A 23,972-nucleotide genomic window follows, 5' to 3' on the forward strand; every position below is an offset into this window, starting at 1 on the left:
TGTGGTTAGGGTGACTATCTTTTGCACACACTTACCACTATTGAATGTGATGCATGATATAAGGCACGTAATGACCAAACATGCCATAGTGAAATTCATAAGATTGTGTGAGTTGGGTACAAACCCACATAGTCACCCTAACCAGACAGTTAGAGGTAGGATCTTGCTCTATAAAGGACGGATTTACCTACCGTCAGAAAATGGCGTGATCCAAGCTCTATTGCACGAGGTGCATGACACACCTAGTGACAGACATGGGGACATATCCAAAACGTACCAAAGACTGAAAGCACTCTTCTATTGGTTGGGCATAAAGGCTTGTGTTTGTGAATATGTACGTGAATGAATAGTCTGCCAAGCCAATAAGTATGAGGCGATGAAACAACTCAGGTTGCTATGGCCATTGTCGACCCCAAGCAAGCGTGGCAAGATATTTCTATGGACTTCATGGAATCCTTGCCCTCATGTGAGCAGAAAGAGGTCATCATGAAAATGGTGGACAGATATTCCAAGTATGCTCACTTCATCGGATTGCCACGAGAGTACTCCGCCGAATTGGTTGCTAAACAGTTTGTAAGTCATGTGGCGAAGCTCCATGGGATGACAAGGACCATTATAAGCTATTGGGACTTGATCTTCTTGAGTCAATTTTGGACCACATACTTCAAGCTTAACGGGACAAAGTTGAACTACAGTATCGCTCACCACCGTCAAACAGATAGACAAACGAAGATTGTAAACAAAATGGTAGAGACCTACCTTCGTTGCTTCATAGGAGACCACACAAACAAGTGGCACCACTTCCTACCATGGGTGGAGTACGCCTACAACACAAGTCATCATTCCTTCATAGAGATGACTCTGTTTAAAGCGTTATGCGGGTTCCCTCCCCCGTCAGTGGCTGGGAGTGTTGCATCTCCCGAGACAGATCATGCTCTAAGTGGGCGACATGAGATTCTCTCTATGTTGAAGCAGGACATCACAAAGGCCTAACAACGCATGAAACATATCTATGACAAGGGTCCATCTGATTGGGTGTTGAAGGTAGGAGATTGGGTATGGTTGAAAAGCAGGACTAGAGGAGAGAAGACTCTCTTGGGCCAAGACTACCACAAGCTCCTGCCCAAGTACTAGAGACTGTACCAAGTTGAGGAATAGATAGGGAAATTGGCCTACAGTTTGGCACTCCTTGAGGAGGTGAAGATCCATCCTGTCTTCCACATATCTCGCATCAAATTGTTCCATGGTGAGCCTCTAACGGTTATGGATATGCCCTAGGACGAAGACTGTGTGCCCCAGTCCATTGCCATCTTGAACACAAAAAAACTACGAAAGTATGATCGAATGATACGAAATCATCTCATTGAGTGGGACAATAGCGGAAGGGACTCAACCACATGGGCATGGGAATTCGACTTGAAAAATAGGTTCCCAAATTTTAGACCTTAGGGGCAAGGTGATTTGGAACGTGATGGAGTTGTTAAACTCCTAGATCCAGCAAATTCACCAGGATCTGAGCTCCATAATCCAAATGTCACCTCAACCGTGAAAGATGGCTTCTTAGGTCAAGGTGGGGCTAAGGAGAGTGACATGGCAACTGATGTGTCCTCTTTATATGTGAAAAAATCAATGGACACATGTCCATACTAGAAAGAACGAGACCCAGACACATGTCCATGTCAGAACTAAGGAAAGCCACCTAGCAGAGCCCACATGGAAGAGTCTAATCAAAGGAACATGGTGAGACCCCCCACCCCCCCCTCTTAGATGTTACGGACGTTAATTAGGAATAGTATAATTAAGTTTTCTTTATTAATTAACTAGAACTTTTAATTAGAGTAGGAGTCCCGACAGAGGTAGCACTCTAGAATCCTCTCTCCAGTCTAGTTTTTGTTTCACGGTAAGATTCTTTTGTGGCTTATGAATTAGAACTTTAGTCCATACCTTCATGCTACAAATAGAGGTCAGGAGAACCCTTTTTTATCATTAAGTTATATTGAGGTTTTCTCAAAACCCTCTCTCTCTCTCTAGTCGTTCCTCTCTCTCCCTCTCTGGACGTCTTCTTCTCTCTCTCTCTCCTCTCTCACAACCCTCTTTTTCCTCTCTTTCTCTGAACTTCCTTGGTTCACATGCAGTTCAGACCCCCAAGGGTAGGTCGTTCAACCCTCCTCAGGAGCCCCAGCCCCCACAGTACCCCAGACCATGTGTTTCTGCCTCTTTGGGGAGTCTAGCGGCATCTCTGAATTATAGATCATGTGTTCGAGTTTCAGAACATGGAGAACTTCATTCAAACTTACTACAGACCTCCAAAGTGTAATCAAATGGATATAATCCAATACACATGCAAGAACACACTTTCAATCAAGTAGAATACTTGAATGAGTCACCGATTCACCTACATAAGGGTCGAAAGAATTGTTATTGCATATATACTCATAAAAATGAGTTAAGTTTACAAGGGCTGATAAGGCCTATTTATAATACATTGAGGAGCTATAGGGTGAAGCTCCATATGACTGTTGGGGCTGCACCCAACGGTCACATATGTGACTGTTGGGGGCAGGTCCAACAGCTATGTGGAGTTGTCCCTTTCACAGTCAAGAAAGACTGTAAAAAGCAGAAATACAGTGCAGAAATAAAATACACAGAAAAGATAAAAATGTCAACCCATTAGGGGCCGACGCCTATTAGGTAAAAGGACCGAAATACCTCTGTGGGTATTTCGGTTTATAGTGGAATATATACATATACATACGTATATGTATATCATATCTTAACACCTCCCCTCAAACTCATGGTACAACCACCGAGAGTTTGCCAAGTAGGAAGTGAAATCTGGGTGACAGTAGCGCTTTGGTGAAGAAATCCGTGAGTTGATATTCTGATGAAACATAAGGCAAAGTGATAGTCTTCGTAGGAATTCTTCACGAACGTAGTGGCAATCCATCTCAATGTGTTTCGTCCTCTCATGAAATGTATGATTGCTCGCAATGTACACAACGCTCTTGTTGTCACGACACAATTTTGAAGGTTCTGTGATATGAACCCCCAAGTCTTCAAGAAGTTGCATCATCCATACTAACTCAGATATAGTGGTTGTCATGGCACAATACTCAGCTTCAGCGGAAGAAAGTGACACCTTCTGCTATTTTTTGCATCGCCATGAAATTAGAGTCACCTACAAATACACATAAATCAGTTGTTGAGCGTCTATCATTGACATCTCCTCCCCAATCAAAATCAGAATAGGCAATGACTTCTAGTGAGGAGGAGGATAAAAACAAGCTAAGATTAATAGATTTTTTAATATATCTAACTATTCTCATTACAGTACTCATATGCACTGTAGTGGGAGCATGCTGAAATTGACTAGCAGAATGAATAGCATGAGATATATCAGGACAGGTGATAGAAAGATAAGTCTTCAAGAAGTTGTCTCATCCATACTAACTCAGATGTAGTGGTTATCATGGCACAATACTCAGCCTCAGTGGAAGAAAGTGATACCTTTTGCTATTTTTTGCATCGCCATGAAATTAGAGAGTCACCTACAAATACACATAAATCAGTTGTTGAGCATCTATCATTGACATCTCCTCCCTAATCAAAATCAGAATAGGCAATGACTTCTAGTGAGGAGGATGATAGAAACAAGCTAAGATTAATAGATTTTTTAATATATCTAACTATTCTCATTACAGCACTCGCATGCACTGTAGTGAGAGCATGCTGAAATTGACTAGTAGAATGAATAGCATGAGATATATCAGGACAGGTGATAGAAAGATAAGACAAAGCCCCAAGCATCTATCGGTAGAGGGTTGGATCTTGCAAGGTTTTTCCATTATCTATCTTCATTTTGGCATTTATGACTTCCGGAGTATCGATCAATGAAAATATCATAAAAAAATAAAATTTGTCATATCAAAGTTGGCTTTAAGCACATCTTTTATATGGTTAACTCTATGCTTATCATCCCTTGTAATTATCATATTATCTACGTACAGTAATAGAATCACCATTCCTGCATCAGAAGACTTAACAAACAATGCGGTATTAGTAAAACAAGATTTAAAATGGAGTTGTGTCATCACATCACTAAACCTATCATACCAAGTTTTTGGAGCTTGCTTTAAGCCATACAAGGCCTTAAGTAATCAGAGAGTTTTTCCATGTACTAAAGTTAAGCCAGGTGGAGGATCTATGTACACCTCTTTATCTATATTACCATTTAAAAAGACATTCTTAACGTCCATTTGAAATATAGACCATTTTCTAATTAATGTTATAGCAATGAGAGTTCTAACCGTAGTCATGCAAGCAACAAAGGCAAATGTCTCATCATAGTCAATCTCATATTCTTGGCTATATCTCTTGGCCACTAATATAGCCTTATATCCTTCTAATGTTCCATCGTACTTGGTTTTTACCTTGTAAACCCACCTGTATCCTATAGTTTTTTTTCCTTTAGGTAATGTTTGAATCTCCCAAGTTTTTACTCTTTCTAATGCTTCCAACTCGTCATTCATGGCCTTAATTCATTGATGACGATGTTTAACCTCATGATATGATTGAGGTTCAAAATACGAGTGAATGGCCATTAGGCAAGATCTATACTTTTGTTCAAAAGAATCATATGATACAAATCTACTAGGAGCTTTTGAAATTCTTATGGATTTTCTAAGAATAAAAGGATCTTCTTGGTTTTGGGAGTATCTTTCTAGTGCACATGGTGGGTGACCTTCAGTACGTCAAGAATAGGTTTGTAAATTATTGTGAGATAGGTCTACACTATCAAGATTCCTACTCACGTTCTCATTTGCCTCATGTATGTGTTGGCTCTCATAAATATTTTCACTATTATCATTGACTAGGTCAAAGATGAATGAATAATCACAACTTTCTTGGATATTATCTTTGATAAACATGTTTTCATTTTCAAGAAACATAACATTTCTAGAAACATATAATTTGTTTATTTCAATGTCATAACATCTATATCCTTTTTGGTTTTCGGCATAGGCCAAAAACACACAAAGGAATGGTTTTAGGAGAGAGTTTATCATTTTTGTTGGTAAGAACAAAGCATTTGCACCCAAAGATCCTCAACCTTTTGTAATCGAGAGATGTTTTCCAAAGTTTTTCAATAAGAGAAATGTTTTCAATATTTTTTTAAGGCATTCTATTTATCAAATAGACTGCTATAAGGGCGGCTTCGGCCGAAAAATCTTTTGAAATATTTCTAGATACTAGAAGTGTTCTAGTGGTTTCAATAATATGTCTATTCTTTCTTTCGACAAGACCATTTTGTTGAGAGGTGTATGGACACGATTTTTTGTTTATAATCTCATTCAAGCCAAGATAGTTTTCAAATTCTTTTGACACAAATTCTCCCCCGAAGCCAGTTCTAAAGATTTGAATATTGGTTTTGAATTAATTTTTCATATAATTATGAAATTTTTTAAAACAATCAAATACTTTTGATTTGTGTTTCAAAAAGAGTATCCAAGAGTGTCTACTATAATTGTCCACAAATATAACATAATAAGAAATGCCTCCTTTGGATATGACCGGTGCGAGTCCCCATACATCTGAATGCACTAATTCAAATGGATTCTTAGTTATAAGATGTCTTATTTCAAAAGATAAAAACTTCATTTTGCCAAGAATGCAATCTTCACATACAAAATTTTCTTTTTTACAATTTGAAAGAAATGGAAACAATTGTAATTTGGTCACACTAGAATGTCCTAGTCTTTTGTGCCAAAATTTTATATCTTTTTTTTCACAAAATTACAAAAACGTTATTTTAGCAATTCTAGATTGTCCATAACATAGGGGTCTCCTGTTCTATGGCCTTGCCCAATCGGCTTCCTTGACTGGAGATCCTGTATTAAACAATCATTAGATGAGAAAACTATTTTGCAATCATAGTCCGCAATTTGAGAAATCGATAAGAGGTTTAAATTTAATTTTGGTACTACTCTAATATTTGGTATGTAAAAGATAGGTGTTTTTTGATAAATACCAAAACTTTTTATTTTCAAAGATGTGTCATCGGCAGTAGAAACACAAGAATCATTTGAGTTAAACTTGCATTCAGTTAATATGAACTCATTAGGAGTCATATGAAATGAAGCACTGGAATCTAGGATCCAAGAGGTCTTACCATGGTTGTCACTTGTTGATATGGCCGCTCCCGAATATAAAGGAGATTGAGCTTTAAGCATAGGTTGTAATGCCTTCATTAATTGAGCTAAGGAGAGCGAACCGATGCACTTGGAGTCGTCCACTTCACTCCTTTCAATTGAAGCCACTCTTTTGTCTCCTTTATAGTCCTCCTTTGTTTTGGGACAAAAAGGCTTGAGGTGTCCCGGTTCATAGCAATGGTAGCAAATAATTTTTCCACATTTTTTTGAATCACTTTTCATAGTTGGGGTTTCTACCATTCTCCTTTCTTACAAAATGAGGTGGTTTATAACTCTTCGTATGATTTCTGAGCTTTGACATAGCAAGCACGGATTCTTCATCCTTAGAAGTGGATGGTTTTTTCAATCTATTTTCTTCTATAGTTAATTCTTCAAGGGTTTCAACTATGGAAGGAACCCCTCCTCTACGAAGAAGAGCGGATTTAGTTCCTTCAAATTCGGGCCTAAGCCCATTTATGAACTGATAAAAATGCTCTGCTTTGATTTGATTTTCGCAGAGCTCAACATCTTGTGGACAATGTCACTTTGGCTCAAAAAGATCAAATTCATCCCATAGGAGAGAGAGTGCATTATAGTACTCTCTTATGCTCATCTCTCCTTGAGTCATCGTCCTTACTTTAGTTTGGACATTACATATATGCGCAATATCCTTAAGACTATACATGACTTTAAGGTATTTTCATGCATGATTAGTGAAATCAAACTTCGTTAAACTAGAACATTTATTAATGTCCACACTATTGATGAGTCATCCAATAATTTTGGAATAACCCATCCTCCATTCATTCCATCTTTTCTCATATTCAAAAACGACTTTAGCCATTTTCTCTCCTTGAAGCGCAACTTCTTTTTCATTTTTCAATTTGGTAAGGACGAGTTTATGCTCCTTTTCGGTGCCGTCAACCAACCCTCAAAGTCTCTTTTCCCATATTTTATGTTTAACTATGAAAGCCCACATCACATAGTGTCATTTAGGCGTACGGGAATGGAGACTATTACTTCCTTCTTATTCTCCATTTACGAGTAAAAATAAAAGAGAAAAAAGGAAGAGAGAGAAAGAATGCAATACAAGACTTTTTTTGGAGATGGTCTGCTTCTCGATGCAACAATCGAGTTTTTGATGTGTTGTGCCACCAAGTCCACGATCCTCCTCTTGATCACGATCTCTTTTTGAACAAATGTTCTTTGGAACACCAAAGCTCTGATACCATATATTCAAATAGATAGAATCCAATACACATGCAAGAACACACTTTCAATCAAGTAGAATACTTGATTGAGTCACCGATCCACCCACACAAGGGTCTAAAGAATTGTTATTGCATATATACTCATAAAAATGAGTTAAGTTTACAAGGGTCGATAAGGCCTATTTATAACACATTGAGGAGCTATAGGGTGCAGCTCCATATGACTGTTGGGGCAGCTCCAACAGCTATATGGGGTTGTCCCTTTCACAGTCAGTCAAGAAAGACTGTAAAAAGCAGAAATACAGTTCAGAAATAAAAGACTATAAAAAACAGAAATAAAGTACACAAAATATAAAAATGTCAGCCCATTAGGGGCTGACGCCTATTAGGTAAAAGGATCGAAGAAACCCTGCTGGGTATTTCAGTTTACAGTGGAATATATACATATACATATATGTATATCATATCTTAACACAAGGTACCCCATATAGTTTTTCCATAGCCATAGAATAACTTTTAGTAACTTTCTTGAACCTGAAATTCAAAATCGCATGTCGAGTACCTGAAATACCTGATTTCCCTAAACCGAAAACCCATGACCGTATGCACCTTTTCTCTCTGTTTAGGCCTTATATCAAACCCTTACACGTTCCTAGGTGACCCTAGAACCCCTGAACAAGGTCCTTTCAGTTGTGGACCAAAAACCTTACCCGAACGCTTACTAAGCCCAAACCGCACCTACCCAATTAGCAGTTTGACCTTGTTTTCCACTGTTTCGCCCTATCCGCAACCACGCGAAACCTTAGACCTCTTCTCCACCGTGTCCAGCAAGGCTCAACACCCCCTGACACGTGTACCACAGGTCCCACAATCCAAAATAAGTATGTTCGATCCTCTTGAGTATGTTGGGCTCAAATTGCAATATTTGCCTGTTATGAACCCGGATGTACCTTTCGGTCCCTCTTCTGAGCCCTCTACATCAAAGATCTCGAACATAGGGAGTCGTTTGATCATGTCAGATGTGGTCAAATTCTTGTCATGTCTGTGACATATCAAGTGTCTGTGTGTGTCATTGAAGAGATGAGCTTAAAGTAGTGTGCCCCGGTGACATAGTCCTAAACCATGAGTAGTAGCAAGTTTGGGCAAACAATATCTAAATAGGAAGCATCAGTGTAACCCAGCTGAGCAACTCCCAAGTATATGATAAGCCATATGTTCTTTTTTATACTACATGAAAATGAAGATACATAACAAAGTTCATATTAAGCTTGAAATAAGTCAAATTCCAGTGGAAAATAGATCTGGTTTAGCTACAATTAAGAAATGAGAATTTTAAAGCACCAAAACATAATAGTATTGGACCACTACAGGTTAACATCTATTTGCTGGGATGAACATCATGAGCCAATAATGATTTGTTAAAATTAAATGTACATATATATTTATATGTAATATAACTAGAGTGTAACTAGGATTATACTTTTTAGGTTTTTTGCTTTTTGGTTTTGAACTAGTCAACATTTGTTGACTAGCCAACATAGGTAGTCGTTGGGCTCCCAACAGCTCTATTTAGAGTCATTGGGACCCCAGCAACTCTCTATGAGTCCTCTCCTCATTGTTTATAAATATGGGGCAAAACCCTCTTCAAAGTATGCTTCTTGCATGGTCTTGATCAATTTTTTATTCCTTGTGTTTGCCCCTTTAGTGGGTGTTTGTGTGTGACTCCATTTTGTGGTTTGTGTGTTCATTTGGTACTTTGGTGGAACTCTTTGAGTGTCCACCTTGTTCTCTCGATGAATATATTTTTGAGAACCGTGTTTTCTTACATGGTATCAGAGCTTGGAGATCAAGCTGATTTTTTGGTGAATTGAGAATTGTGCCACTCATGACTTTGAAGAGATAAAATCCTTTTTACAATTTTTACTCAAGTAATTGTGAGATTGTTGTGCCCTCTTGGTGGTGGAGTGCTCGTGTGTTCGTGCTCTTCATTAGAGGTGCTTTCTTGTTGGTGGAGTGCTCGTGTGTTCGTGCTCTTTATTGGAGGTGCTCTCTTGTGTTAAAATGTACCTATTATATGTATACATATATATATATATATATTCTGTTTATTACATCAATACCCGATAGGGGTATTTTTGTAATTTCACAGTTGTTTTAGAAAACAACTGTTTTTCTTTTTTGAACAAATGTAATTTTTATTTTTTATTTTTTCATTTCTTTTTTTATTATTTTTGAGGACCTAAAGGGGCTCCAACATAGAAGTCGTTGGAGCCCCCAACGGTCACAAATGTGACCGTTGGGGGCTCCCAACGACTCTATGGGAGCCCCCTTTTGGCTCTCCTTTTGAGGCCCTTTGGCCCTCCTTTTTCCTCATCCTTCTCTTGTATAAATAGGGGTGATCCCCTTGTGTATTCTCATCTTGGAGAGCTCCTCTCTCTTTTCAATAAGAGGCTTTGTATATTGTTGCCTTCTTAAAGGCTTGTGCTTGTATTGTCCCTTCGTGGACTTGTGATATTTTCTCTTTTATTCATTGTTGTATGTGCTTGCATGCACTCTTTATATTTCCGCAATATCTCATTACATGGTATCAGAGCCACTCGATTCTTGAAGGAAAGGTGTGGTTCGTGTATCTCTTATTTTGGTGGACATCTTCTCACTTCTTGGTAACATCATGGAGACAAAGATTGATCTTTCTTTCAAACTCAATGGAAAGAACTATATGATGTGGGCATCGGCAATGGAGAATAATCTCAAAGGGAAGAAGCTTTGGGGTTATGTCATGGGGACCGTTCCGGAACCTAAGCTTATGCTCACAAAAATGGAAGAAGATCAAGAAAAAGCTCTTGAGGGAGATGCTCGTCTCAAGGCCATTGAAAGTCATCAAAAGGAAGTAGAAGATTGGGAAAGCAATCACGCAAAAATCCTTGCGTGGTTTATGAACAATGTGGAGCTTAAGGTATGTGCTAATATAGCTAAATTTCGTAGAGCCAATGAGGCATGGTCCTTTATGAGGGGTATGTATACCCAAAAGGATCTTGCAAGAGCATACTTCTTGCAAGAAAAAATTAGAACCACCAAGCAAGGTGATTCTAGCATTCAAGACTACTATAGTGCCCTTAACCCACTATGGGATGAATTGGCTCTTTTAGAGCCAAAGTGGGTTTCTATGGAAGATGTTGATTTAAGACAAAAACAAATGGAACAAGAGCGATTGTTTCAATTTCTTTTTGGGCTACGCCCCGAATTTGAGCAAGTGAGATCCTCACTTCTCCATAGATCTATTTTTCCTCCTATTGAGGATGCTATTGCCGAAATCACTCAAGAGGAGACAAGGCTTGGCATGAGTAAGCATGTTGATGAAGTCCTTGCCGTATCCAAACCGGGTAACAATGTTAGAACCTATAAGCCTCTTCATTTTGGGAAACAAGGGAACTTCAATGGAGGAAGAAAAATGATTGTTTGCCATTATTGCAATGAGCCGGGTCACATTAGACCCGTTTGTCCAAAGCTTATGGGAGCCTTCAAGCCTAAAGTAGCCTCTCTTGAAGAAACCACCTCCAAAGAAGATGAAGGCAAAAACAATGACATTAAAGAAACTCTTGGACAAATATCTATGGCTCTCCAACAAATGCTTAAAGTCTCTTCCTCCACATCGGGTGCGGCCATTGCTTCAACATCATCACCCGGTACGTATTCTTGGATCCTTGATTCCGGAGCTTCTTTTCATATGACCCCTCATGAGAATGCACTTAGTGATGTTTGCATCAATTCAAAGGACTCTTGTGTCTCAACGGCCGATGGAACCTTTTTGAAAATTTCAAGTATTGGCTCTTTTAAAGATTCTCAAAATTTTTGTGTTCCAAAAGTAAGAGTTGTTCCCAAATTAAATTTAAACATTTTCTCGGTTTCTCAAATTGCCGACCATGGATGTGAAATATCTTTCTCATCTAATGGTTGCTTTGTGCAGGATCTCCGGTCCGGGAAGCGGATTGGGCAAGGCCATAGAAAAGGAGACCTCTATTATATGGACCATCTTGATCTCCCTACAAATTTTTTTTGTTCTTATGTCCAAGAAAAAAATATGGAAACTTGGCATAAAAGACTTGGTCATCCAAGTTATTCAAAATGTATCTCTTTCCTTTTGGAAACAAATTTTGTAAGGAAAAAGAAATCAATTGCAAAGATTACATTTTTGGAAAAATGAAGTCTATTCCTTTTCCAACTAGATCTTTTTTCTCATCAAGGCCTTTTGAATTGGTGCATTCGGATGTTTGGGGTCCTTCTCCGGTTATGTCTAAAGGGGGTTATTCATATTATGTTACGTTTATTGATGACTTTACTCGGTATGTTAGGATTTATTTCCTTAGTCATAAGTCGGAAGTATTTACTTTCTTTAAAGATTTTCATAAAAAGGTTCAAAATCAATTTCAAAGTAACATATCTATTTTAAGATCCGATTCCGGTGGTGAATACTTATCTCACGAATTCCAAAACTATTTAAACCAAAATGGCATTTGTCATCAAAAGTCATGTCCTAGGACTCCTCAACAAAATGGCCTAGCGGAAAGGAAACATAGGCACATTATAGAAACCGCTAGAACATTGCTTGTGTCTAGAAATATTCCAAAAAAATTTTGGGCGGAAGCCGTTCTTACCTCAACCTATCTAATCAATAGAATGCCCTCTTCTAAGTTAAAAAATGCTTCTCCCTATGAGAAACTCTTTAAGTTTTCACCCGATTTTAATCGACTTCGTATTTTTTGTTGCAAATGTTTTGTCCTACTACATAAAAGGGATAAGTTATCTCCCAAAGCAATTGAATGTGTATTTTTTGGATATGGTGAAAATCAAAAAGGGTATAGATGTTATGATTTTAAGAATGATAAACTATATGTTTCAAAAGATGTAACATTTCTCGAAGAAGAAAACGGTTTTGATAAAATAGAAGAGACAAATGAAATCGATTATGTATTCTTATATGATCTTATTGATGACATACAAGAAGATTCTCTTGAAAACATAGATGACACTCCCGAGGTATCCCCTCTTGACATAACACTCTCGAATGATAGTAATTCAAATACAAATGTTCATGATAGCAATGCCAATATAAATGTTTACTCAAGAAGAAATCAAGAAAAACCTATTAGTGCCCTCGAAAAATACTCTCAAATTTCCGAATCCATTGAGGAACCACAAGTTAGGCATTCTTCTAGAATATCAATACCCCCAAATAGGTTTGTCTCCTATGACTCTTTAACTCCCAACTATCGGGCATGTTTGATAACTGTACACTCTTATTTTGAACCAACTCACTATAATCAAGCTAAATCTATACCTCATTGGGTTGAAGCAATGCAAATTGAACTAAATGCTTTAAAAAAGGCCAATACTTGGGAAGTAGTTGATCTACCCTCACACAAAAAACCTATTGGTTGTCGTTGGGTCTTCAAAGTTAAAACTAAAAGCGATGGCTCTTTGGAACGATATAAAGCAAGATTGGTGGCTAAGGGATACTCCCAAGAATATGGTATTGATTACGAAGAAACATTCGCCCCCGTAGCTCGTATGACAAGTGTCAGAACCTTAATAGCTGTCGCATCAACCAAAAAATGGCCTATTTATCAACTTGACGTAAAAAATGCTTTTTTAAATGGAAGTTTAAGTGAAGAAGTGTATATGGATCCACCACCCGGAATAAATATTAAGCAAGGTCAAACACTTCGGCTTTTAAAAGCATTATATGGTCTTAAACAAGCTCCTAAGGCTTGGTATGATCGTTTTAGTGATATCATGATAAAATTAGGATTTCATTCTTGTTATACTGACACTGCTCTTTTTGTTAAAAATGCAGGTTCTAGTATCGTATTTTTGTTGCTTTATGTTGATGATATGATTATCACTGGAAATGATCAAAGTAGTATTATTAATGTTAAAAATATGTTAAAAGATAATTTTGATATGTCTGATTTAGGTTTTCTCAGATATTTTCTTGGAATTGAGGTTGCATATTCTCCTAGAGGATATATTTTGTCACAGATGAAGCTTGCTGCAGATATATGTTCTAAGTCTGGGATTTCTGATGATAAGAAGGTAGAGACTCCCGAGGTTATTAATGCCAAGTTGCGGTTAGAGGATGGGGTTCTTCTGGAAGATCCTACACCGTACAGACAACTCATTGGGTCTCTTACATATTTAACCATCACCAGACCAGATATCACTCATGCGGTTCACTCAGTCAGTCAATTTCAGCATGCTCCTACAACCGTGCATATGAGTGCGGTTCTTCGAATCATTCGCTACATTCGGAATACCATCAATAAAGGGCTATTTCTATCCTCCTCTTCCCCTTTAAATCTTCTTGCTTATACTGATGCCGATTGGGGAGGTAATCCCAATGATCGAGTCTCAACTACTGGTTTTTGTGTCTTTTTAGGGGAATCATTGATTGCCTGGCGATGCAAGAAGCAACAGAAAGTTTCACTATCATCCACTGAAGCTGAGTACCGGGCAATGGCAACCACAACAATGGAACTTGTATGGCTTCGCAGTTTGCTTAAAGATATGGGAGTTGATATTACTGCAGCCTCAAAGCTGTGCTGTGACAATAAGAGTGCTATCTATATTGCCAGCAATCATACCTTTCATGAACGTACGAAACATATCGAAATGGATTGCCACTATGTTCGTGACGAATTTTTACGAGGAACTATTGCTCTGCCATATGTCACTTCAGAATATCAGTTGGCAGACTTCTTCACTAAAGCTCTTCCGGCTCCTCGGTTCATGTTTCTTCTCGGCAAACTTTCCGTCCTTCCCCCGTAAAGTTTGAGGGGGGGTGTTAAAATGTACCTATTATATATATACATATATATATATATATTCTGTTTATTACATCAATACCCGATAGGGGTATTTTTGTAATTTCACAGTTGTTTTAGAAAACAACTGTTTTTCTTTTTTGAACAAATGTAATTTTTATTTTTTATTTTTTCATTTCTTTTTTTATTATTTTTGAGGACCTAAAGGGGCTCCAACATAGAAGTCGTTGGAGCCCCCAACGGTCACAAATGTGACCGTTGGGGGCTCCCAACGACTCTATGGGAGCCCCCTTTTGGCTCTCCTTTTGAGGCCCTTTGGCCCTCCTTTTTCCTCATCCTTCTCTTGTATAAATAGGGGTGATCCCCTTGTGTATTCTCATCTTGGAGAGCTCCTCTCTCTTTTCAATAAGAGGCTTTGTATATTGTTGCCTTCTTAAAGGCTTGTGCTTGTATTGTCCCTTCGTGGACTTGTGATATTTTCTCTTTTATTCATTGTTGTATGTGCTTGCATGCACTCTTTATATTTCCGCAATATCTCATTACATCTTGGTGGTGGAGTGCTTGTGATACTTTTGATTATCTCCTTTCTATCCTCTACTCTTTCTCTCAGACCTTGTAAACATGGATGACAATGATAATGTCACCCTAATACTCATGAAACTCAATGGCACAAACTTTGCAACATGGAGTTTCAATAACGAAGCATTTCATATGGAGAAAAGGGTTGTGGGGATTAGTGGATGGGTCAGATTTGAAACCCAAACTAATCATTACTAAGATATAAGGAGAAAAGGAGGTACCTCTTACGGGCTTCAGTAATGAAGCATTTCATGATCTACCTTATGATGCTATCCTAAGGTGACAAGGTGAGAATTATGACGCTCTCCTTCGGATAGTAAAGATGGTACACTATCCTAACGGGACAGAGAGTGCAAGAATGCAACAACTCACAAGCACCTGCAGGGCGCAACTAAGATAAGGCATAGTTGTGATGTAAGGAAAGGATCAGAGAATGTATACCAACAACATATGGCTATTTCACTGAAGCACAAAGCATTGACACTTTCTACAAGTCACATTGCGAATTCTTGCTACCTAGAATATAGGATACTTGTCACAATAAACAGAAAGTACATACCCTGTGAAGCAATAAGCTCCTTTTAAAAAGTTTGCTTGTTTCCCATATATCACAACTAATTATTAAGGCAGAAGATTGTTCAAAGGAAAATCCATACATCAGAGGAGTAATGCACTAAGTATTAACAAGTCTGGTCACATATCAAGGATAGGAAGTCAACCAAACTTTGAAGAGAGGCAAGATGATATCCAGAATCTAGAGTCTGAAAAAAACAATTGTATAGGATGCACAGAAATGTGGGCCAGATCAATCACTGATTCCATGACAGTGACCAGAACATATTACAATGGCTTCTTAGAACCTCAGAAGCTCACTTCTTAGAAAGCTCAATACAGAAAACGTGAAACTACACACTTCCAAGGTTTTAAGAGAATGTGTTTCAAGTGAATAGACTGCTTGCTTTCCCAAATATAAAAAATGAACTTCCTTGATATATGCATTTCTGGCTAAATCGATTGTCTGTGTTTTCCTTATAAACATAGTTAAATGTTGGGTAGAAAAGTTGAAATACATTTTAACTACTGTTTTTTATGTTTCTTCCTACTTGGTCCAATTAATGCTTCTTACACACTTCCTTCAATGCTTCTTAATTGCTTCACTTCATAATTCATGCATCAATGCATCTCCTAAACACTTCTCACTTCCCGCTCTGTACATTGCTTCTTGCACCCATCCTCTTGTAGAGCCAATTGTAATAAATTCCACATCCATAACTCTCTTCAACTGGAACTGGTTGAACCATATCCTCTCATAAATCCAGGTGATCTTGTGTAGATACTGAGTAAGGGCTTGGGCATCCTTGCTAGACCCATATGCTACCAAGTTTCAGGACCTACATCAAATTTGGGTTATACTATAAAATATCCAATCATTGAAACTTTAGAATTCATCCAGGAGATAACCTGGAGTTTCATGTAGACCAACACCAGGCTTCTGCTGGGACAATCTTAGAAGTTGATTGAGGTTCACAAATCTGGTGAAGTGCATAATATTATAGACAAGCCTGTATAACATCAAGAGAACAGTTCTTCAGACTTCTCTCTGAAGCACTACTATGGTGTCTTGGGTCTGACCAAATTATGGCCCAAACTCTAGTAAGTTGCTAGACTGCAACCCAATCATTCTTCATTTTCCCCTAGGTTTGAGAGCTCATGCAGTACACATAGATACTTTGTTTATGCCTACTCTTGAATAAAATGAACTATATGGCCCATCCCATTAGCACAAACCTTATGCCGATATCTTTACAATTAGACCAATTTGAATCAGTCATTAGTCACCCAAAAAAGGTTCCAAACAGTATTTATTTGCGCCAATAGTAAGCCCTTCTTTTCCCAGCTAAGGTTCCTGATAGATGAATGAGAGTCATGTCTTTACTCTCATATGCACAATCAGGTCTGTAATTCTCATTTTCCTTCTTTTCATGATTTTCCATTCACATTGAGTCCCAACTTTTGGTATTTATCACTCCTTTGCTTTTTGAGGCATATCTACACATGAATACACAAACACGCATATATGTATGTGTGTGTGTGTGTGTGTGATGAGTTGCATGCTAAACTTCATGGAAGTTAACAACATGGCACCTGCCTCTTTGCTGTATTTTGCTTGTCTTCACATGCGACCAGAGATCTTGGTGCAAGAGAAGAAGCAGCTTGCATTTGCTTCTGGAGGCTCCTGTGCATGTATGTGAATATGAATGTGCTCATATAACATATGTTGTGTCCTAAACTCATGGACCATGTCACACGGACTCGGCCAACTGGGTGCCGCACCCACGTCGACGCGACGCGACACGGGTGCGCGTGCGGGTGCGGCACCCGGTGCGGTCAATGCACCCAGGGTCATTTATGTCTAACTTTTGGACTTTATATATATATATATATATATTTTTATTTTTATTTTTATTTTTATTTTTATTTTTATTTTTATTTTTATTTTTATTTTTATTTTTTTGCCACACCCCCGCACCCAAGTTTTTTCAAAGTGCCGCGCCCCTGCACCCATGTGACATAGCTCATGGAAGTTAACAACTGCAGTTGCCCTCTTGACCGCAAATTGCTTGTCTTCACATGCTACAAGAGGCAGATCGCATTGGGTTCTGGGAGGCTCCTACCTACCACTTATTTGCTGAAGGAAATAGAATACTTAATTTTGCCTAGACTTAACCGAAAAAGGTTCCGGTTCAGCGACGCACACAACAAAAACAGAATCCAAGTTCGAACACAAATTCTGCCAGGTGAAATAGACTACTTAATTTTGCCAAGATTTGACTGAAAAGGTTCCAAATTAAGCAGTGAACAATAAAATTGTGCACGCACATTAAAACCAGCACAACTATAGCAGCCATAAATAAACATGCCACAGATAGAGCAGGAAAAGGCTAAAAATTGAGTTAAGCTGCATGTATGTGACAGCCAAGCAATAGCATTTACCTCCATGATCTCATCCACCTCTTCAACTCGCTTCTTTGCAAGGTTGTATATTTCCTTCTTATACCTGAATATACACCAAACATCCATCATAGCCTGCGTGCACATTGCAACAAATAATAAAATTTGGACAAAACATAGAATGACATGACGCATGAACATTGATTTTGTTATACCTTGGCTGGTGGTAAAATACTTCAAACGTAGATATAAAAATCTAAGACTACAAGTTCCAATTGTATAGGCCCCATATGTCATTGCTATGACCTCTCACCTAAAAAGCTAGTTCAAACAAGAGCCTAGACATATCCTAATCCAATCTCATTTCTAAATAAACCAATACCAGTAACAAGGTAACATGGAAGTATATGGAAGAAAATCAAACTAACCAAGGTTTAGGTTTTTAACACCAACAAAAGAGAGCAATCAACCAAATATCTAATTTCTATCTGAAGTACATCATAATAATCCTTAATACTAGTGCTTGTAGCTTTTTAACTTCAATAACCTATTTCCTTTACTTCAAAAATTAAAACCAATAAAAATTAAAATTTCAGTGTTATCCATCCAGGTATATTAGCATCACAAATAGAAAAATGCCAAACAAAAGCTCCACATTAAGCCATGAACTAAAGCATGCAAATTCCTAGTTTAGTTCATCCTGAACTGAGGTTATATTTGAAAGCCAAGTTGCACAGAACATAGGCGCTTTGACAATGTGTCTGAGTGGATCACTACGTAACATGGGTACTTCCAGAACGGTGTCGTACACATGTCGAGCCATGCCGATGCTGGTACAGGACATATCCTATAACTCTCTAATTATACCATCATCATCATCATTATCCATCAGCTCAAACACAAACTGTTTGCATATCAAATGTTCTAAAACTTACTGTAGAGGAAGATTTGCCGCTTTTTGGTTTTTCAAAACAACAAGCACCTTTTGTTTTATATCTTGAAAAGCAAGAGAAATTTGCCTCAAAGTTGCAATCACAAATAGAGTTGTTGATTATGATATGATGTTTCCATATATACACACACATACATACATACATATATATGGTAAATCTGTAAGAGCACTTACTCTAATCCTTAAAATTATTTCATTTGCATTGACAATGTTGCCGTCAACAAGTAGAACACAATATAATTTGATCACAGATATAGAAACAGCACAATTTTTGAAGTATAAAAGAAATAAAGGAACTCGGTTTTGTGACACCTAGACAAACATCGCAATTACCTCATTTCTTGGTGCTCCCTCTCTGTCACATGTACACCTTCAAACAGATAATCTTCATCTTCAATATCATCTCTAAGCAATGAAAGCAAAAAGTTTAGAGCACATGAAAATGAAGTGTACCTTAAGAGTAACAAAATGATATAGGACATCAACAGAATTCAAGCATTCAGAACATTAGTATTGATCAAATATACCTCAGCTCGTCTAATTTTTTCTGCTCTCTCTTCTTTAGATATTCCTGCCTTGAAACTTTTCTGTGTCCAAATACGAGACAGTTATCAGGCGATTTAAATGTGCATTCTTTTTAAATATGAAACTCAAGGTCTAAAAGCAACATAAACACTGTAACCAAGATGCTAAGGGTGGAACCTTAAGTTTGAAGTATCATTATCCTCCAAAGCTTTTGATCTCCGAATTGCTTCATCTGTTATTTATAACATATAGATAAGGACAAACTTGATAAATCCACATATAGATTCAAAGTTAAACTTAATTCACTTACCTTCCTCTTTTCGTGTTAGTGTTCGCTCCATAATCTGTAATAAGAGAAAAAAATTATGCAGTTGGCATAACTATCGAACAAATGTGTGGATGATAAATGATAAGAAAGCTATATTTAAGGACAAGAGACGTGCTAACATAAAACACCAAAAAATTAACCAGGTAGCTTGCTCTTCATGGCCAATAGAATTTATCTAAAAAATGTAACCAAGGGTGTTAATACCTTCCTTGTGGCAGCTGCATCCTTTTCTCTAAGCCTTTTTTCCAACTCCATCCGTTCTTGTTGATCACGCAACCTAACTTCATCTGACTGCAAATGAAAAGTTCGACAAACAAACTTTAAGTGTGAGAAAAGAAGAACAATTCAGTAACTCCTTACAACTTCACTGAAACAATATGCATAGGAATAGTCCATAAATGGCAAACCATTTACCCAAAACAAAAGAACAATGTGTTAAATTGTACATATAAGTATATATGTTTAGCTATATATACTTATATGCGTATGTACATACATAAATATAATGAAGTATGCGGAAGTACAAATACAAAGTGCACAAGAGCTATTACAAGTTCAACAAGGTACAATACAAAGGCATTAAGGCACTACACAAGCAATAATCTTAAATGAGCAAATTTAGGACATGTAACAAGATATTGCGGAAGCACTTACAACGATAAAAGAAACAATCTCACAAGTCCACTAAGGGACAAAACAAACACAAGCCCTAAAGAGGGCAATATAAACAACTCTTATTGAAAAGAGAGAGAGAGAGCTCTCAAGCATTCATAAAGATGGTAATATTTAAAAAGTCTCATAAAAACCAATATTGTTATTTAAAAGGAAGCTTATAACAATCAAGAAATCTTCTCAAAGAGTATATACTCATATGAAGATTCACAAGGATCAAAAGGCCTCTTAAAGAGAGATCCAACACAAAAAACAATCCCCAAATGAGGGTACATACGAAAGGGAGAGGGAAAACTTCATTAAAGTGGAGAAAATCCCAACAACAAAGAATAATAGGATTGCGTTATGGCATAAATCTATAAACAAAAATTCATAATATTATGAAAAGCCATTATGACTCCTAATGTAATAAGTATGCAACAAACATTAATAAAGACCATAAATTTTATAATAAAACACATTCTTGAAATTGAATTGAAGAATGTAAAGAGAATAATCATATTTCATGAGATCATTTTAAAACTTAATTCAACCGGTATTATAAAATGCCTTCTTAATCAAATATTGCTCATATGAAGAAAAAAAACTCATTAGGTAGGAAAATCAAAAATTAATAAAGAATTTTTCATAGTTAAAATATATCAATCTCTTTTCAAAGACACGTGATATTATGAAAAGCCTCATATAGGACATTTTAGTGGATAAACATATACCTTTAATATGAACCAACAATTATGATGAGAGTATGTGAGCAATGCTACATATCTCACAAACATTTTACTTTTAACATAACTTTCTTAAAAGACTTATTTTTCATACAAACGATATTCTTATAAACAAAATTAGGTATAAATTCAAAAATTCCAATGGACCATGTTTTGAGCAATAACATATTTAATTATTCGAAAAGAACAAGTTCACCGATTTTAGAATTTACCAATAAAAGACTTTTAAGAAAAGACATATGAAAAAGAATAATATACGAAAAAAGGTTCAATGAAATGTTAAGAACCCAAACTCATACTAACAAGGAGAACACATATGCAAAACATATCTAATTCTTCATAATGCACAATACTTAAAGAAATATAATGCATGCCGAATATATTTAAGAAACAAAAGAGAGAAATGAGAACTTCACCATTTTTCTTTAAAATTTCTTGAATAGCACGCTTCCCAATGCAACAAAGAGCAACTCGATCCCAACCTTGCTCTGATACCATGTTAGGAAACGGCTTTGAATACATTAGGTTCAATAATGAACCAATATACATGCACATGAAGTGCAGATACACCCACTAAAGGGCAAAACACAAGCACATAATGTGCTAACACATAAACCCACGAAAGGGGCAAAAATGCCTATAAGGCATAAGTTGATATTATTGAAGAGAAGAAGGGTGTAACACACATTGCCACGGAGCAAAGACTCCTACCAGAATATCAAATTACAAGGGGAAGACCCCAATTTATATTACAAGAGAGGAGCCACATAGAGGGCTCCCAAAGGAGTCGTTGGGAGCTCCCAACGGTCACATCTGGGACCGTTGGGGGCTCCCCAACGACTCTTTTGGGGAGCCTTCCTAGGTGGTGCAAACCTCAAAAAGGATAAAAGAAAAAAGAAAAAGAAAATTACAATCACATTCCAAATGGAATATGCGTAAAAATAGGTAAAATGACTAAACTACCCCTATGACTAATAATAGAGAAATATACATTTTATATATATAATTAGGAAAATACATATGCATATATACCATATATGTATATGTATCATCCTTTATATATATATAATATATATATATATATGATTACAATGATTGAATAATACATTTTAACAATTTGGTCACATAGTCTTTTGAGAGTCCCATAGTACTCTCTAACACCTTTTCCTCCTTGCTTACAATTATGAATTGGCCTGAAATTCCCATTTATGGGTGGTATCATTTTGGGCGTAGGTTTATTTGATAAACATTGATGCTTCATCGGCCCTCTAAAACTCCAATATATTTTTACAAGGTTTTTGACACATACTTCAAAGTTATTCCTCTTTGGTCACTCCATCTTCCCCATAAATAGATTTAGTGAGAATAGGTTGAGGTTTTGATATGGAACCATCGACATAGTCCTACAAATCTTTGTCAACCAAGATCATTTTCATAGCGGTGGCCTGCATGTTATAGTTTTTCTCATCAAATTTGACAGGTACTTCATTTGCAGCCATTGTTTTAAGAGAAGAGAGAGTAAGAGAGAAGATGGAGAGAGAGAGATGAACTTTTCCAAAGTGATGAAGATCACGAACGCATACCTTGGAAAGAAAGTTCATTCACTTCAACATCACCTCATGCTGTAATACCATGTAATCAAATACACAAAAAATAACAGAATGCCGCTTATGGGCTTTACAAACACACAAAAGTGCGTATAAACAAAGACCACTTATGGGTCAAACACAAGAACACAATCATAAACCCTCAAACGGGCAAGAAACGTGTAAAAAATATAAAGCTTTATCGAGGGTATTTGCTTGAGTCAAGCATTTAAAGAGAGAGGGGTTCAACCTCTTTATACACAACCAACAAGGGAGAGGGCCTTGGGACCCTCCCCAACGGCTACAAATAGAGCAGTTGGGGAAGTCCCAAGGGCTCTTTCAATGAAACAATTAAATGCCATTTAGCTTTAGCTAAAGGACATTTAAGTAATATAAAAAGAAATTGTTGTTGTTCCCCTAATGGGCACAACTTCTTACAACAAGTAAAAAGGCAAAAATACCCCTAATGGGTATTACCTATTACATCAACAAACATAAATAGGTATTATCAATATATGTATATATATATGTATATATATATTTGCATATACCAAATGTGTATATATATATATCTACTTATACACCTATGACTATTTTTTAACTATTAGGTTAAAATGTTTTCTTTTAATAATTATTTGGTTAGGATATCTTACGTTGTGTAGTTTGAACCTTTGTTTTGTTCATTCTACAGGTTCTTAAAGATGATATGGGTTGAGAAAGGAATTATGCTTTTGATGCATCAAGAAGATGGAGATAGCCGATGAAGGCATTTGGCGAAGATTATCAATGAAGACTTAGATCCTTCCCTTTGGTTTTGTATTTTCAAACTTTCGGTAATCACACTGTAAGTTTGAGGAGGGCGTGTTAAGTTGTACGTATAAGTATATATGTTTAGCTATACTTATGTGTATGTGTGTATATATATATATATATATATATATTTTTTTTTTTTAAATTGTTGTAATAAGTAATACCCATTAGGGATATTTTTGTCATTTTACATTTATGTAATAGGCTATGCCCATTAGGGGCACGTCAGTTTTTTTGTATTTTCTTTATTTTTTTCATTTCTTCTGTAATTCCCTTTTTATGTAGGGGCCTTATGGTCAAATGACCATAAAGTCGTTGGGAGCTCCCAACGACAACATGGGGCAGCTCCCTTGGCCCCTTTTGAGATGTATATAAAAAAGGACATCCTGTCACTATTTTGGCTAATGCTTTTCCTAAGCATTCTATAATCAATAAAAGATTGTTATTTTTATGTTTTTGTGTTCTTTTGTATGTGTTTATTAGTGTCTCTTGTGATCTTATGTATTGTCATTGATTGGATTTTGTGTTGTCCCTTTGAGGACTTGTGCTTGTGCACATTTAGGCTCTTTGTAACCATTGTATGAACTTTGTGCTCATGTAGTGTCTTTGTGTCTTTGTATTAT

General features: G+C 36.9%; 1 protein-coding gene across 2 annotated transcripts in view; it reads right to left on the minus strand.

Annotated features, from left to right (window-relative positions):
• The window catches only part of LOC149839352 (pre-mRNA-splicing factor ATP-dependent RNA helicase DEAH1-like), a 105,354-nt gene that overhangs the window by 58,489 nt on the left and 22,893 nt on the right, over positions 1-23,972 (minus strand). For both annotated transcript variants that reach the window (XM_090002487.1, XM_090002489.1), the window contains exons 6-11: positions 19,761-19,847; positions 19,539-19,572; positions 19,406-19,460; positions 19,231-19,290; positions 19,037-19,108; positions 17,794-17,857 (exon numbers count right to left, since the gene is read on the minus strand). In XM_090002487.1, coding sequence (XP_089858613.1) covers positions 17,794-17,857; positions 19,037-19,108; positions 19,231-19,290; positions 19,406-19,460; positions 19,539-19,572; positions 19,761-19,847 — 372 coding nt within the window. The remainder of the gene's footprint in view (positions 1-17,793; positions 17,858-19,036; positions 19,109-19,230; positions 19,291-19,405; positions 19,461-19,538; positions 19,573-19,760; positions 19,848-23,972) is intronic.

This window comes from Nuphar pumila, chromosome 4 (genome assembly GCF_984573655.1).
Source record: "Nuphar pumila chromosome 4, dmNupPumi1.hap1.1, whole genome shotgun sequence".
NCBI lineage: Eukaryota > Viridiplantae > Streptophyta > Magnoliopsida > Nymphaeales > Nymphaeaceae > Nuphar > Nuphar pumila.